The 16,439-nt window shown below is 34.5% G+C and overlaps 1 protein-coding gene and 1 pseudogene across 1 annotated transcript; both read left to right on the top strand.

Moving 5' to 3' along the window:
- The first annotated feature begins 5,003 nt into the window (after positions 1-5,003).
- On the top strand, positions 5,004-7,315 carry LOC143449142 (growth hormone secretagogue receptor type 1-like). Its single transcript, XM_076949231.1, has 6 exons — positions 5,004-5,134; positions 5,631-5,750; positions 5,946-6,075; positions 6,452-6,630; positions 7,045-7,165; positions 7,241-7,315. The coding sequence occupies exons 1-6, from the start codon at positions 5,058-5,060 to the stop codon at positions 7,313-7,315; spliced, it is 702 nt and encodes a 233-aa protein (XP_076805346.1). The 5' UTR covers positions 5,004-5,057.
- Positions 7,316-11,502: 4,187 nt separating this feature from the next.
- On the top strand, positions 11,503-15,228 carry LOC143449133 (dynein beta chain, ciliary-like; annotated as a pseudogene).
- The last annotated feature ends 1,211 nt before the right edge of the window (positions 15,229-16,439 follow it).

Here is a 16,439-nt window from a genome sequence, read left to right as displayed (position 1 = left end):
ATAGGTAGATAATAAGATACTGTATATAGGTAGATTATATGTTATAGATAGATAAATCGCCTAAACAGCATTAAAACTGGTATTGCCAACAAATAACTAGCTGAAACGATAAATCCATATCCCTATAAATGCTCTGCATCTTTTTGTTAATTTTTTTAGGACAAAACCAGCGACCAGACAAGAACATACGCTACTTGTTTTTCTGCTTTTTTGTGCTACTCTGCGTAAACATTGCTCACCACCTGATGCTGCGTCTTGGGCTCTTGGCGACATGTAATGACGGATACATCATTGTATCGATACATGTCGCCAAGATGGATGGATGGATGTCGCCAAGGATAGATGGATGTGATACACACTCGAAATCCTAAAAATTGAAACAACATCGAAGCACAGTGTATTTGATTTGCTGAAAGCAGTTGGTACAGTAGGCCCAAGCGGTTTAGGATGAAAACATAATCTAGCATAATCTCCTGGTGAGGCGAGCATGAAAACTATAGGTAGATAATTCCTAAAAAGGGAAATTGTCCTATACGGTAATATTTCAGATGACTTTTAATTAATGGAAAATTACTATTTAAAACATTTATACATGTTTCTTTTTTAAAGTGACTCAGCTTGAGCTGACGCTATCTTCTTCTTGCGTGTGATTTGAGCTCATCAAAAGATAATGACAAAAGGTGATGACAAAACGTTCCATCCACTTTGCCATACCATCGCCTTGGCTGTAAAGTTTTGTTAGGAGGGTGAAATGTTTTCCATTCATGTACATTATAAGATCCACAGTATGCGTCTCTGCTCTGCACATGCATGAAGCTAAAAGTTTTAGACCCCATGCGGTTGAACGGAGATGCGCCATTTCATGCGTTGATGACCAAAGCTCTAAAATCCTGGGAGAAGACTATGTAGTGCTGGGTATTCCACGTTTGGTCTGTTGCTTGAAAAGATATTTTGTTTCTAACATGTTACCTTTTCAACTTGGCTGGAACAATTTCCGCAAGTACCTACAGAAAATCCGTGTGGTTGTTTTTTAGCAGCCAATTATTTTTATTATTCACAATACATCAACGAGCGTCACATCCAATTACTTGATAGTGTGAATCCTATCGGCTTTGGACGTTTTCCACTTCTTGCTGTATTGGTTTTTTACAAAGAGAACATGTTCCTTATTTGTCCATCAGAACGGCTATTCACTACCAATTGCTTTGTGATAGACTTTAGAAAGCTGCGTAAGCTATACTCCTGCATTAAGGGTGGGCGGAGCTGGCAGGTTACTGACTCCGGATTTGAACAGTTTTGTGAACTGTCCCTACTAGCTTTGTGGAAGGTCCACTACCTGACAGCTTTTGTTGGAAATTGGCCAGGGCAAAACGTTAGATATGGTACGTATAGTTTTTCACCATACTTTGACGCTAGATATACAACATTGACATTGTTTGCCTTATATTCTCATGCAGTACTATGGCAGTTGAAGTTTCCTGCATAAACACATGAAAGTTTAAAGCTGGGAATAGATTTCTTACAGAGGTTACTTAAAGTCGGTTTGTATATAAGTTGATGGTTTCTACGACTTCAATATCAATTGTTTTTCGCTCCATTGGTAAACCTGCAAGGCAGACCGCAGTTGTACTACATCTGGTACTCTTTCTCAAAAATGTGGCAGTCTAATGGTTGTTACTGTCAGTGTGGGCTGCTAGTTAGTATCCGTAGATCTTGAAGCGGGATCTGTCACTTGCATGAGTCTCTTGAGTTAGTATGCATGGTTGTTGATTTGTGCTTTTGCGCCAGTTGTTTGACAACCCTGATCTTTGTCTTTGTGTGCCTTACTACATTCAATTGTATCAAAGTGATACCTTCCTGTACGACAGGAGTTCCTGTAGGAGCTGATAAAAACGTGTGGTATATAGCCTATATATATAGGGTATGTGTCAAATTGTTGTAACTGTCTTGCCATTTGGCCTTCGGTGTGGCCTTCTACCTTTTATGCAACATAACATTATATTGCAACGCTACACATACTGTAATTGAAAGATACGTTGTAGGTTACATGTATAAAATTTGCTAGAATTGTCTTCATTCAAAATAGTTGGAGCACACACAATGTAGAAGCAGCATTACGTGTTTTTGAAAAACATTTTGCTATTGCAACATCCATTTCGTAATCATAATTAGGTCCGCTTTGTGCTGATCTACTATATCGACAAATATACACGTGGTGGATGCACAGGTTGACTTATATCAAAATGACCATTCCGTACAAATTTAATGCATATATTTACCAGATTGCTTGTCCCATAACATGATTTTATGTTATTGTAATATATTACATCATGTACATTTTACTTGCCCTGACTATACCGTAATTACGGTAAGTACCTAAACTCGGAAATATTTATGAGTGTGTAACCACCGTGTCTGTTCGAAGGTAACTATTCTTACTTACTAACAGCATATGCAACACATAGCCTAGCAGTAATTTTAGTGCATTCAACATACGGGTCAAATAAATTCATTCTTTCCAAACACGGAAGAATGCCTCAATCCTGTTTTCTACAACCTAGCTTCACCGTAAGTACAGTACTGTGTAATACGATGCTGGTTCTTACTGCAATTGAAGAAAAACATAAAGATATAGTTACCAAATAGAAAAGGCAAGGGAAATTGACAAGTGTTTCTATATTATTCTATTGTATTCATAATACTGTAATCTTCTCAAAGTAACCTACTGCAACCTGCCTACTGTAAGATTATAAGCTCCTTTAATCATCAGCCGAAATCTTAAGTCCGATTACAACAGAGGTGGATAAATGCATTTGATGCTGTATCATCTGGTATATAGCGTTAGGTGTAGACATATTCTTTTTAAAAAGTCTTTTTTAAGTATTGACAGAAAAATCCTGCAAGAAACAAAAGCAGCTATCAAGCAGATTTGCGGCGACCCTTTATCAGCAGCATCAAGCTAAAACCAGTTTCCGTTAACATTATTGACAAGGTTACAACAAACAAAGCAACGTGAAAGAATCTGCTCGCCAAAAAAATGAAACAATTTACTTTGTTTGTTGCTTTTATCCACTGAATCGAAGTATTTGTAACTTAAAGTTTTATTGCTCTTATTTATCATTGCAAATTTATGTTCTTGTGTAGCGTAATTTCAGAAAGAACTTATATTTTAAATTAATAGCTTTGTACTATAACTATAAAACGATACATTTTCGTTTGCTGTTTTCTGTATACAACTAACATGACAAATGGTTTGTACACATTTTGCAAAAGTGTTATATAAATTTATTAGAATACTATTTCTTCGACCCGAAATTGCTGCCGTTTCGGCTTAGACTTTTGTTGCCTTTTTCATCTTCAAAGCTATCCAAAATATATTGTTTGTTTCCGTTATCTTGCAGTCACAATACTAGTGAAGCATATACCTGTAGATTACAAAAATAACAATGAGCATAAACTGAATTGCAGAAAAACGGAAGTTATCATTATTTTTAAACCATTGAATCAGTTTGTTGCTGTATTTTATCTCACCACCTGATGCTGTGTCTTGGCGACATGTAATGATGGGATTAGTTGTTTGGTGCAAAATATCACCGGTTATGATGTTTTGCTTTTGATGCAAGTAGTTTATTTTGTCTTTGTGCAATGTTGCTTTTCCTATGTTTGACAGTTATGCTTATGTATATGTCCTTATCAGGATCGAATATTAAGAGCATTAATAAAAGCGAATATTAATAAAAAATGTGCAGCATATACGTACAGTCTAGTGCTGTTTTATACCCGATAGAAAAGCGCTGAGGAACTGAGAAACTGACCGGCCAGTAAGATTGCACAAAATGCTCCGTGTTTTGAGTCTGGAATTTGAAAAGTGGATGGCTTTGACAGATTCTACAAACCGCGCTAGTTTCTTAGCAATGAGCTTCTCTAAAAGAATGCTTTGTTACAAGCAATGCCTGGAAAAACACTAATAGACTACCAAACTGTGCAGGATTTCACACTCGAAATCCTAGCATAGCGAGCAACGGGAGTTGGAGCGATGGCCGCGTGTAAAGTTTTTTAATGCGGCTTGTTTTTTAAATTTTGAAACCTTTACGATGAACCAATTTAAAAACAACGTAAAAATGACATGAAAATAAAAAGCAATTCAGAAAATGAGTCTAATTGCAGTTTTATATCTGCTCACAATTATCACTCGATAATAAAATCATTGTAACACAAGCAGTGATTCATTAATACCCGCCACAATATTGCGTTTTTTTCCGGAAGAAAATTCAGGTTAAAGATAAATTTGTGGAGCTCATGCCAACTTGCTGTGCCGCGTCGCTTGAAAAAAAATACGATAAAGTAATTAACTAACTTAAAAACATTTAAAAATCAACAAGTAAAGCACGATTTTTGACAAATCAAGATTGAACATAGAAATATTTCTCATCATATGCATATTAATTGATCAAAAAATGCATTTTATTTCTTCACATTGCAAGAATTAGAGGTTAAGCTACAATCCAATTTAACATTGATTATACTTTTTTAAATTTAGTACTAAATTGAAGCTGTGACGAAAAGCTTACATAAATTTTGTAAATACTGAATATTTATTTTTCATAAAAAAGAATTGAATAACGATTGATTTGATTCGGGACGGTTCCCATATGATTTTAGTATACGTGATGATAATATTAATAATTATTAATAGTTTCTGCAGCTTGTAAGAATTTCAATAATTAACTTGGTCATTGTATTTTTATACATCTTTTTTGTTGTTTTATTTTACGAATTTTGAGACATAACTGAATTACTTTCATCTGCATATGTTATAGTTGCCTAAAGGCTGCTTTCGTGCATGGGAAACTCATTTTTCTTTAAATATGCATGAGTAATAACCAAAATTCTTCAGTTGTAACGTCATAATTAATGATGAATAATTAATCGACAACATCTTTCTTTAGAAACGGATAATTTTCCAACGAGGTTGAAGATTCTTCATAATCTCACAGACGACTTCAAAAGTAGCAGAGCCTTTATATTCCCGTTAGGTTATAGTAAGAGTAAGAATCATGTCGTTTAGCGAATCACCAACAAGCAAGGTTATTTCTACTACAGACATGCTGAGCTTGGCAAATAATACGTTCAAGTAAGTATTTTTCGGTTACATATTTAAAATTGTCTTAAAGGAGATTAACACGTTTCGAGATCTGGGTCTAAAATTATCGAGTTTGCCCGACGGGAGTCCAAAAATTTACGCTTTTAAAAATGCTTAAAATTGGCTCCAAATAAAATGTATTTCCATTTTTGTACATACAGCAGATTTAATTCAAAAATTCGCTTTGCTCCACCAGATTTCAATAAACGCGTTAGAATTAATAGAACTAACGTCTAGCAATTAATTTATCGCGACCAATATTTAACGCCATATAATTCGTCTATTATTATGTGATTAAAAGAATTCAGTCAAGTTTTCTGATGTCCAAAACTTATGATATATGTATATATATATATATATATACTGTATATACAAAAAAGGTCTATATGGTACCAAAAACTTGGGTTAGTGGCAGTGGCCCATAATGCTCCTTTCTCTCAAATAGCTAGTGGCAGCCGTAACTATGTTTTATATATGTTAATTACAGGCTGATGTTTGGTGAAACCGAAATTGCAATCACAGCTTCCATTATATTTCCTCTCCTTGTCTTTGGAGTTGTTGGAAACATTGTGACAATCATCGTCATTTACCGATCGCCGAAGTTAAAGTGAGACAAATATTTTCTTTGCTTCTGTATAAACAATTTTTCTTAACACAACGTCAACGTATAAGGTTATAACATATATGACCTGTTATTGGCATCAAAATTTCAAAATAAATAAATTATTTTAATCTACATCCAAATAAGCACAAAGGTACTCACTTAAACACAATAACCTTCTTCAAAAAATTTTGAATTTAGGTCAACGTTCAACTACGTCATCTTCAGCATTTGCTTTTCTGACCTTATATCAGCATTGCTCAGTCCTCTCTTCTTATATCGACGCACTTGGGGTTTTCTTTCTTGGAACCTTTCGGATGCTTTGTGCAAAGTACTAAATATGATTAGAAATGCATGTGTGATTTCATATCTATAATTATATACAAAGTATGGATTTGTCTTTTCAAAAAGATAGAAGGCAGATTTGGGCCAACTTGAAAGTTAATTAGTTAGTTGGTTGGTTGGTTGGTTGGTTGGTTGGTTGGTTGGTTGGTTGGTTGGTTGGTTGGTTGGTTGGTTGATTAGTTATAAACTAAAACTATTAATATAAACATTTAACAATCCAATTAAATCTGTATAATAATCTAACATTAACAAAACAAAACTATAGCTTAAACGTTTTTATCCAAAGGTTTTGCTCTAATTTACTCACTTCAATAATAGCTTTGTGATTCGGATGAAACAATTACTTCTTTAAAACTTTACAGATATTTTGGGGCGGAGACAATTTTACATCTGTAGCAACGTCACTTCATATATTATTGTTTGCTTTCTTCCGCTTAACGTCAATTATGTATCCACATTGGTTCAACCGCATTACAATCAAACACGTAAAGGTAAGGCATCACGCAGTGTGTCACATCGGGCAGACTACAACTGAAACATGGTATGACAACAAAGCACTGTTAGATTTCGTAATTTCATTCTCGTAACTGCCGTCTTTCATGCTGTGTTACGGCTTGAATAACGACACTGGAGCAACCTTTGCGGGACGCAAGCCTGGGCAGCATTAAGATCTTGGGTTGCCAAAACGTTAAGAATCTTCTTTCGACTTAACTGATGGGCTCCAATTAAGAAGTTCAGAATACCATGTTTTTCATAAGATTGGATGCTGGAGTTGACGTGTAACCAGTACAGTGCACAGGCTATTCGTCTTAAAGAAGCTACACTCTAAGTCTAAATGTGTGTTAGGATTTACTCTGTTTTAAGGGAATACCCCCTAAGATGGAGTAAAAAATCAAAATTTTTGACAATTAAAAAAATAGTAACTAAACACCTGCCTTTGGTCATAAAACTATAGGCTACCCCAAATAGATTTTGGGTGTTTAGCAGAAAACATGACAACCATGCCCCAAAGGTTAACAAGGGGTCAAATTCCTGAGAAATGCCAAAAGTCGAAAACCGTTGACATTACAAAGCTGGTTTTAGTCTTAAAAGTTGCAGAATAACTATTTTTATACCTTCTCTAATTCAATATTTTCTCCTAATCCCAACAGAAACGAACATATAAAGAAAAACCGATTGAAACGCAAAAGTTAGTAAAACTTCATCCAACATCCAAAAAGGTTTAAGACATTACAAAAGAATTGAAACAATATACTGGCTATACAGAAGCAGAAAAATCACTTCTCACACTGACTTTTGGTATTGAATTTTTTAATTAACTTTCTTAATCTAATGTTTTGTCAAATTTGTCCATCTCTTTTTTCTAAACCTGAAACTGATGCGGATGCTTCTGTTACTATCTTAAAGTGTCTTTACACTCCTTGTGTGTGAAAAGATTGCAACATAACCAGCCTTTGTGTTTTAATTGCATTTATATCATCACCGGAAATGCTGCAAATAGTTGGAGGTTGGTTGCAATCCTGCAAACTTACTAATTTGTTGTAAGCATCTGCCTTCTCAATGATGGTTGGAGGTATGAATTTTTTTACAGCTGTAGAAAATGCTGAAGCTTCTGTTTCATTACGGTTGGCTCTACGCAAACTGAGGACTTTTGTAACAGCCAAATCACGAATCATTTGGTCATCATCTGCCAACAGTATATTTTTGTGGTGTGCAAAAAAAGCATTTCTTTTGAGGACAATGAGTGCAACATCTCTTACTTTGATGTTTGAAAACGTCAAAACTCGTTGATTTATGTGATAAAACGTTTTTGGTCCATCTGTAATTCTGTGCTGATGCTTAATTTCTAACCAAATTGGAAGTACATTTTGACACAAAATTCTGCTAATGAACTTAATGATGTTGACGGCTGCTGAACGAAGACTTAAAACCGAAGGATGCAACAAGCCGATGTCAACCATCTAGCATGAGACAGCTTGAAAATTAATGTCAATATTAGCTGGGTTACAACAATCCCTAAACATTTTTGTGCCCATGGACCACTTCAATTATACTAAAACCCCAAGTCCAACTTATTTAATTTTAGTTTCTTTTCTTCTTCTTCTTCTTGCTTCATTCTTAGTGTTTCATCATGACCAAATATGTCAATCAACTTGTCAATATCACACATAAAATCACTGAAATTCGTTTGAAAAGTTTATTCTTTTCTGCATGCAGTTGTCAAAGGCTGGCAGTTGCTAGCCAGCGGTGAAGATAGATATGACAGTAAGAAATTTGCTATAGGATAACACTAACGCATGATTAAGTGCTTTACAACACTATTAAGCAGGTATTTTTATGCCGTGAAATATTGCACATTAAATTTTTTACTTCAAATCTAAGCCAATTCTAAGCCTCAATTCATAAACAACGCATTGTTTAAATTCATCAAACTCCCTTTTTCCTAGTTTTAAAAGAAATTATATGAAATTGTTTTTAGTTGGTTCTTATCGTCGTTTGGGTGGTTTCTTTTGGTGCTGGTTTTATTCCTTTTTCATTTATATTTGGTGCTCGTCTTATAAATCGACATGCTTCCAACCCAGAGAGAACATGGGCATCCTGCATCGCATACACAGAAAGGTCAGAATGGATATTATTTGCAAGCTATTTCGGCTAAATGGTATGTTTTTTGCGAGGAAAATTTGTTTAAATTTGGTAACTTGATTCTTTTGAAAATGTGAGGATTGTATTCAAAACAAAAGTTTGGCAATAACAGAAATTTAAGATGGTAATTGGAGTTGAAACATGGACGTTCTGGCTTATTGGTTTTATTGCATTATTTTTGCAGATTGGGTATGCTCAAAATGTACTCAAAAGTCGGATACTCAATTTTCTTTTACCTTCCGATGCTCTTGATTACTGTTTTGTCTACTAGAATCGTTTATATTATTTATTTGAGGAAAATCCAGAGACATGAAGGTACAGTATAAAAACGAGTATAATACAGTATATACCTTTGCTTATAACAAAGATATCAAGTTATACTGTACTATACCAGACTTTACCGAGCTTCATACTTATAATAACCAGCTATGAAGAAAAAACACCAAAAGGAGAACTCACAAGAACAAAAGCAGCAGAAGAAAGAAAAAAAGGCCGTCTTGCAACTTTTATTGATCGTCGGATCATTTGCATTAGGATACATTCCTCATACAGGTAAATATCATAATAACATCCATTTCATGTTTCTTTGGAAAACAACTTTGTGGTGCTTCTGCAAGCTCGTTCGCAACATTGCGGGAAATTATATAAAGTGAATGTTTGCGGCGTGAAGTTGGTTGCCAGTTCCTTGGTTACTTATTCGGACTGATTCAAAACGTATATAGGTAACGTTTTAACACACTTGCTGTTTGTTGTAAAAAGTGATGATTTAAAACGAATTCCAAAGAATTTGCGTGAATCTGAATAAATTTAAACAGATTTAAATTATTTAATTAATTTAACCATTTATGTAAAATAGTCAAAAAACTATAAATTAAATGCATAAAAAACCCACTTTAGTTGAAATAAACGTAGCCTATAAACAATCAACTATATTTGAACAAATTAGAATAATTTATTGTCAAAACCGAAACAAAATCTAAAAAAATAATTTAATTGATACAAAACAAAATAATTTTTCTAAAAACTATAGAATACATACAAATGAAAATAAATTTATACAAATTTCAATATATTTGAATAGATTAATAAAAACTCTATAAATTCCAATAAATCAACAATCTCTATAAATCAACAGAATAAATTGTAAAAATAAATTCAACAATATAAATTCAAAAATTAAATTAAAAATTTAACAAATGTGGACTGGTTCATAACGGATAGATTACATTAAATTGCAATTATTCAACGGCATACAGATAATTTATTAAATCGGTAATTGACTCTGTAGGTTATTTTGGACAAATACTTGAAGGTATCCGTTTTAATAATTAATCGGCCATTGATAAATTTGACATAACATAAATTCATAATCTCATAAAAAAAAAGTTAATTAATCGGCACAATTTCTTAAATGTTGATAACTTGAAGAGTAAATTTACTCGAAAAGTAACAAAATCGCGTATATTTATCCGTTGTTTTGAATAATAAACTGAGATTTTATTGCGCACAGACAATGTTAGCTCCAGCCATTCTCGCCTAGATTCTAGGTATTCTAGCCTGATATTTAGTCACCACATCTTTTTATCGTTTTCTTTTTTTTTTTTAGAAAACTCTTTTAAAAATAGCTCATAGCTCAGTTACATATGCATTGTATCCCACTTTCTTTAGGCTAAAATTATAGGAAACGATAATCAACTTCAATTGCGAAGAAGTCACTATCAAAAAAGCGTTAACCAACTTCGCGTCGGTTAAGTGTTTGATAAATATGATTAAATGCTTTCATCTCATATAACTATACCGTCGGTAGAGGTTCATGGGACGTGCTGTGAGTTGTAAAACTGCATTCGAAAAAATTGCAATTAATTTTCCAATGCTCATTAACTTTTGTATTTTTAAAGTCATAATATGGCTTCAAACAGCAATTACACTGCTCTGTTTGAGTTAAGCTCACGTACCCAGAACAAACTGAACGATTTTATGTTTAAAGCATATTTCGCACAAATAATTTTGGACAAGCGCATTCATATTAATACTTTCTTTGAAAGCTTTCCACTTTGTTGCAACCACGTCTAAGCCAAAGACCCAATTCCACATATATATGCTATGGTGGTTTGGCCAACTTGAATACATTACACTTCGTATCAGCGAATGCCTCAATCCTATTTTCTACAATTTAGCATCACCGTAAGTTGTGTTTGACGTAGTTTGCCTCCCTAATGTATTTATGACAACAGATGACGTAATGCGAAATCATTCTTTCACAAAGACGTAAATATGAAAAGTTAAAAAAGCCAAGTTGCATAAACAAATGTTGTTTCAGTATTACCTGCATATTCCAGCAGCGAAACTATAAAATCTTTGCCTAAACAACAAGTCAGGTTATAATTAAAAGTATAGGTATATTTTTATAAACAATTTATGAAAATTTTGAACCAATATTAACAGAAAAATGCGGCATGAAACAATGGCGTTAATAATGAAGATTGGCGGCAAATCCAATACTCCCCGTAACACGTCAAAACCAGTTTGCATTCGCACTTTGGATCAAAATATGGTATAAACAAAAGAACAAGCATGAATTCATCCGCGGAAGAATGATAATAATTTGTAATTAGGTTGTTACTGCTGTACCTCGTCGTAATATAAGCTGGTATTGTGTTTTAGCTATAACCAAAGTGTAACTGCATACATTTAGTAGCTGTTTGGGCATTAGGTATACTGTAACACTCCGCATATAGTCCCGACAACTGGAAGATTATGGTGATAACGTATGTCGTATGTTGTACTGGTATGTACGCATTTTATTATACAATGCAAGTTTCAACATGATGTTGTAACTAATCGGACAATTGTTTATCTTCGCACACTTGGTATTTTTGATTGTTGTGCAACGTATATAGTGTTCATTTATACGTGCTGTAATTTAGAGCGATGTTGATGTTACTGATGAATTGTAGCTGGTTGAGTTTTGCTTATTATCAAGGCAAATTACGTCAATGCGATAACGGAGCAGCGCAATATAAACACAACTGAAATGAAAAAAATATTTTATTTTTCTTGCTAGGAATGCAAGCTTGTATAATGTTTATCTATGAAGCAAGAATTCATGAATTTGTTAAAGTCAGCAGCAATAAAACTTACAAGGGCTAACTAAAAACTAACTAACTAAAATTAAAAGGAATGCAGTTTGCTTTTTAAAACTGAAATGTATTTTAAAATCATATAAAATGGTAGAGTATACTTTATTTAAACTAATGTATGCCCATGATAATCGGAGTTAACATCCTGCTGTGCGTATACACATTAAATACATATCTCAATTTACTATCACAAAAGAGGTAAATATGTATTACTTTATGTGTAAATTAATACATCTGCAATTGGCAAATTACCCAGTAATCAACTGGAACTGCAATATTGCACTTTTCCTATATTTCCTTTCTTTATCTTTTTGCTCTTTGATAAGTAGGGTCAGCTAAGGTTATTTCAGTTTTAAAAAGAGTTTGCATTAATTAGGTTATAGCTGTTTTTCATAACTGCAAAATATTAGAAATTACATTGTAAATTAAATTATGTAATAATTGTACATCGCAAATAACATACAATGCCCAACAATTAGTAACAGCCGAGAATAAATGTTTATATTACCGAGCCGCCAGGTTTGGGGCACTGGGAAGTGGTAACGGCCAGTCAACAGCACATCTATAAATGTTTTTCTATAAGCTGATGCTTTTAATCTCCTTAACAGATAGGAGTTACTTAAATAGCAGTTATAAACTTATACATATATACATTTATACACGCAAACTAAAATATACCCATTTCAAATCACAAAATGCTTTTTGCTTGTTTGAAGCTCTTCGCTTGATGTTATTTCCCCATATACATAGTGTTATAAATGTCTTGAAGCCGGCTGTATTATAAAGCCACAGTTGAGAAATATGATTTCTGTGGTTGAAATTAGGGATTAAACCGAATTTATCCATTCAACACCGGAGACCTTACCATTTCTATCAATGTACTTTATCAGTATCTAGAAGTAAATCCAAAAGTAAGTTAGTTTTCACAATCAACTGGCAAGAGACGGTGTCTTAAATTGTGCATTTTCTTCGAATTTTCTTTTATTCTCATATTTGGTCGAATAATTTACTAACTTGCCAAGCAGTTTGTTTAAGCCCACAATCTAACACGTATACACTAAAAAGGATCGTAGAAAATTAACGTAGCATAATGTTGCACATGGATTGTTTTGTTGCACAAAACATCGTTATATTTACTTTATAAATATCGTTGCCTGGAACAGGTACCATGGACAGACCTTCGTTACTTATTTGGCGAGATCATGTACGGAGGACACATAACTGACATATGGGATAGGCGCCTTTGTAGAACCTATCTTGAAGTTTACATGAACCAGGAACAGGTAAGCTTTTGAAAATGTCTTAATGAACTTGCTGCGACAATCCCTTGAGATCTTCAATAAAGAGTGACTCTTTTTCAGCTGGACCGAGAATTGTACCTTAGTCCTGGATTCCCAGTTGCCCCAAAGATGGATTACAATAGATTTCACAGATACGTTGATGAGATGCTTCCTCCTGAAAGTCCGACCCTCTACGCCTTACGGCTTACATCCAAACGCTGAGGTCGGCAACTTAACCGTTATATCTGATAACCTCTTCAAGACGGTCCTCGAGATGCAGCCTAGGAAAGGAGGACAAAGCGGGGATCGGGTGACTACCATGGAGGAGATGGTGATATCGACTCTGGTTGAGATTACGGAAAAGCTTCCAAAGGAATTTGTGATGAGTGAGATCATGGCAAAAACTCAGGAGCGATCTCCTTACATCCTTGTCTGCTTCCAAGAGTGTGAGAGGATGAACGCTCTTCTCCATGAAATAAGGTAAAAGACCTGTTTTCAAATATAGACTTTTAAATTTCTCAGGGCAAATAAAAAAATTTGTGTCTTAATTTCACTCATTGTTGTTCTTTGTTAAGTGTTTTTACTGAATGTCAAAGGAAATCCGTTTGTTTTCGTTTCTAGTTGAACATTGGCGCCATTTTAAGTTAGTTACAAATTGTTGTGTTTCCGCAGACGTTTCCTCAAAGCAATTGATATCGGCTTGAAAGGCGAGCTCATCATCTCTGCTGAAATGGAAGAAATACAAAACGCTCTTTTTCTGGATAAAGTTCCTGTGTCATGGTCGAAAATCGCCTACCCCTCTGCGTATAACCTTGGCATTTGGTAAATAAATGAATATTTTAAGTTACTTCACAATTAACACTGTATTTTCTTTATGATGTTGAAATATAAGAATTGTATTTTATATCAGGTACGCTGACGTTCTCTTACGTTGCCGTGAACTTGACACGTGGACCCAGGATCTGGTGTTACCTGCTGTGGTATGGCTGGGTGGTCTTTTTAATCCTCAGTCCTTCTTGACCGCTATCATGCAGGTGAACTCACATAACAGTTGCATATTGGGCGCCGGTACAGTATTCTCCCATGACTGCGACTCACATGCGTACCTGTGATACATTTAGATCTACATGAGTGTTACACCTGTTTTTGCCCTGTGTCTGTTGCGTTTCTCCCTTGCGGCCGATTACGCGTTTTCGTGGTTAATTAAGCACATGTTTTCTTTTATCGACGTGTGTCCGACAAGTAGTTGGACTGACAGTTTGGTATTGGAGCTCCTGAAATGAGCTGTGTGAACGGAAACTTGACTTAACTGCTTTTAAATAAAAGATGTGCCTGTAATTCTAAGAGAGAGGACAACAAAACGTAACACGAGTATGCGACGATTTTTGAGTCGCGGTCAAAAAGTTACAGATTGTTGCACTTTGAACTAAATTAAAAGCATTTGTATCACTGTATATGTCGTTGTTGACAAACAGAGCATGGCGCGGAAAAACGAATGGCCGCTGGATAAAATGATTTTGTCAGTCGAAGTGACCAAGAAATCAAAAGACGACTTCAGTCATCCACCACGCGAAGGAGCTTATGTCCATGGTTTATTTTTGGAAGGAGCAAAATTGGACTTACAAACCGGTGAGTGACACAAAAACGATTACTGCTCTCTTGTTGTTAAATGACATTTGCACTGAAAACATGCTTGTAGTTTAAACGTGAAGAACATTTGAGTGCTTCAACGCTGTGCTATATTATATAGGTCTTCTAGCCGAAGCAAAACTGAAGGAACTAACTGCCCCTGTCCCTGTTATGTTTGTCAAAGCAATTCCGGTGGAAAAACAGGAAGCGAAAAACATCTACGAATGTCCACTTTATAGGACAAGAGAGAGAGGTCCCACATTTATCTGGACATTCAATCTTAAATCGAAGGAAAAACGGTCGAAGTGGATTTTGGCCGGAGTCGCGCTTTTGCTTAGCGTCTAAGTCGAAAACAATTTCAATCCAACTCACAACCTATTCTGCAATATTTAACAGTTAATAAACGCTATCGTGAAAATGTATATTTTGTAGCACTTTTACTTAAGCAGTTGCACTTTTTGTGAAAGTATTTTTTAAATTTTTAAAAAACACTCTTCTTTGCATGTGTATAAATTAATTATTAATAAAACAACTTTTATACTATATGGTGTATTAATTTCTGTCGCTGAAAGTTATTTTTCGGATTTTATTATCTTTGATCTAATACCATGAAAAAAACAATTTCGAGGTTAAGTATACTATTGCACAACGATATATATTAGCGAGTGTAGCTGCGACGAATGTAACATTTTATTGTGTAAACCTAAAACTCGCCTGAAAAAAATGTCGAGTTCCTGCTCTATACATATCACGAAAGAAGGAGAAGAGTTTCTGTGTTTATGTTTACATTTAATCTTAATCAAAAAAGAAAATTTTCTGGTATCCAATATAGAATAGCTATAGGATTTATTGGCAAAATAAAACTTATTTCTATTTAAAAACTTTTTTTGATTTTGCAAAATTAGCTCAGCTTTGATTTTTTTAGCTTTTTGGACTTTGCGCCAATCTGCAAAAAGTAAATTTTATTATAGTTTTCGCCAAATTTTCGCAAATAATTTGCACTTTTCATAAAGATTTTACACAATTTCCGTTCATCTATTATGTACAGAGTAAATATCTACTGCACAGTGACTTCCGTTAACAAAAACCATTTTGCTTACTTTTATGACTAAAAAACATAAAAAATACTCGAGTCTGCACTGGTTTCAAGCCTGAACATTACATACCGTGATATGGAAAATTTTAGAATCATTAATAATTAGGAAGGAAGCTTCTCGAGATTTCTCAATTTTAGAAATCCTTGTCGTGTAACTTTAAAAATGCATGAGGGAATAAAAAGTTTTTTGATGTACCATTTTATATACTTAAAACTTAGAACAGATTTCTATAAAATTTCACCCACAGTAGAAGATTTATTATATCTTACAGTCGGTCACGGAAACAGTCGGTTTTCGAAACAAGTTAGTTTGAGTGAATGTCATGTTGTTTACCAAAGCACCAACCAGTGAGGTTATGTCAACAGCTGCTTCTTACACAAACTTCTGAAGTACGTAGAAGTAAGTGTTCATATAGCTGATTGGGATCACGAGAAGTGATCGTGAACAAACTCACCGGCGACAACTGGTAGTGGACAACTGACCGGCAACAAATTGGCCGGCGATCAAATTAACCGTGACGTAAATTGGCCGGCGATCAAATTAACCGGCGACAAATTGGCC

Source organism: Clavelina lepadiformis, chromosome 1, assembly GCF_947623445.1.
Source record: "Clavelina lepadiformis chromosome 1, kaClaLepa1.1, whole genome shotgun sequence".
Classification (NCBI taxonomy): Eukaryota; Metazoa; Chordata; class Ascidiacea; order Aplousobranchia; family Clavelinidae; genus Clavelina; species Clavelina lepadiformis.
This window is presented reverse-complemented; position numbering and strand designations above follow the sequence as displayed.

Bases quoted from the DNA above. Each gene is read 5' to 3' on its own strand.
- LOC143449142 (XM_076949231.1), top strand. From the start codon at position 5,058: ATGTCGTTTAGCGAATCACCAACAAGCAAGGTTATTTCTACTACAGAC. The intron at 5,751-5,945 runs GTGAGACAAATA...TTTTGAATTTAG, and splicing joins TACCGATCGCCGAAGTTAAA to GTCAACGTTCAACTACGTCA. The intron at 7,166-7,240 runs GTTTTAGTCTTA...TAATCCCAACAG, and splicing joins CCGTTGACATTACAAAGCTG to AAACGAACATATAAAGAAAA.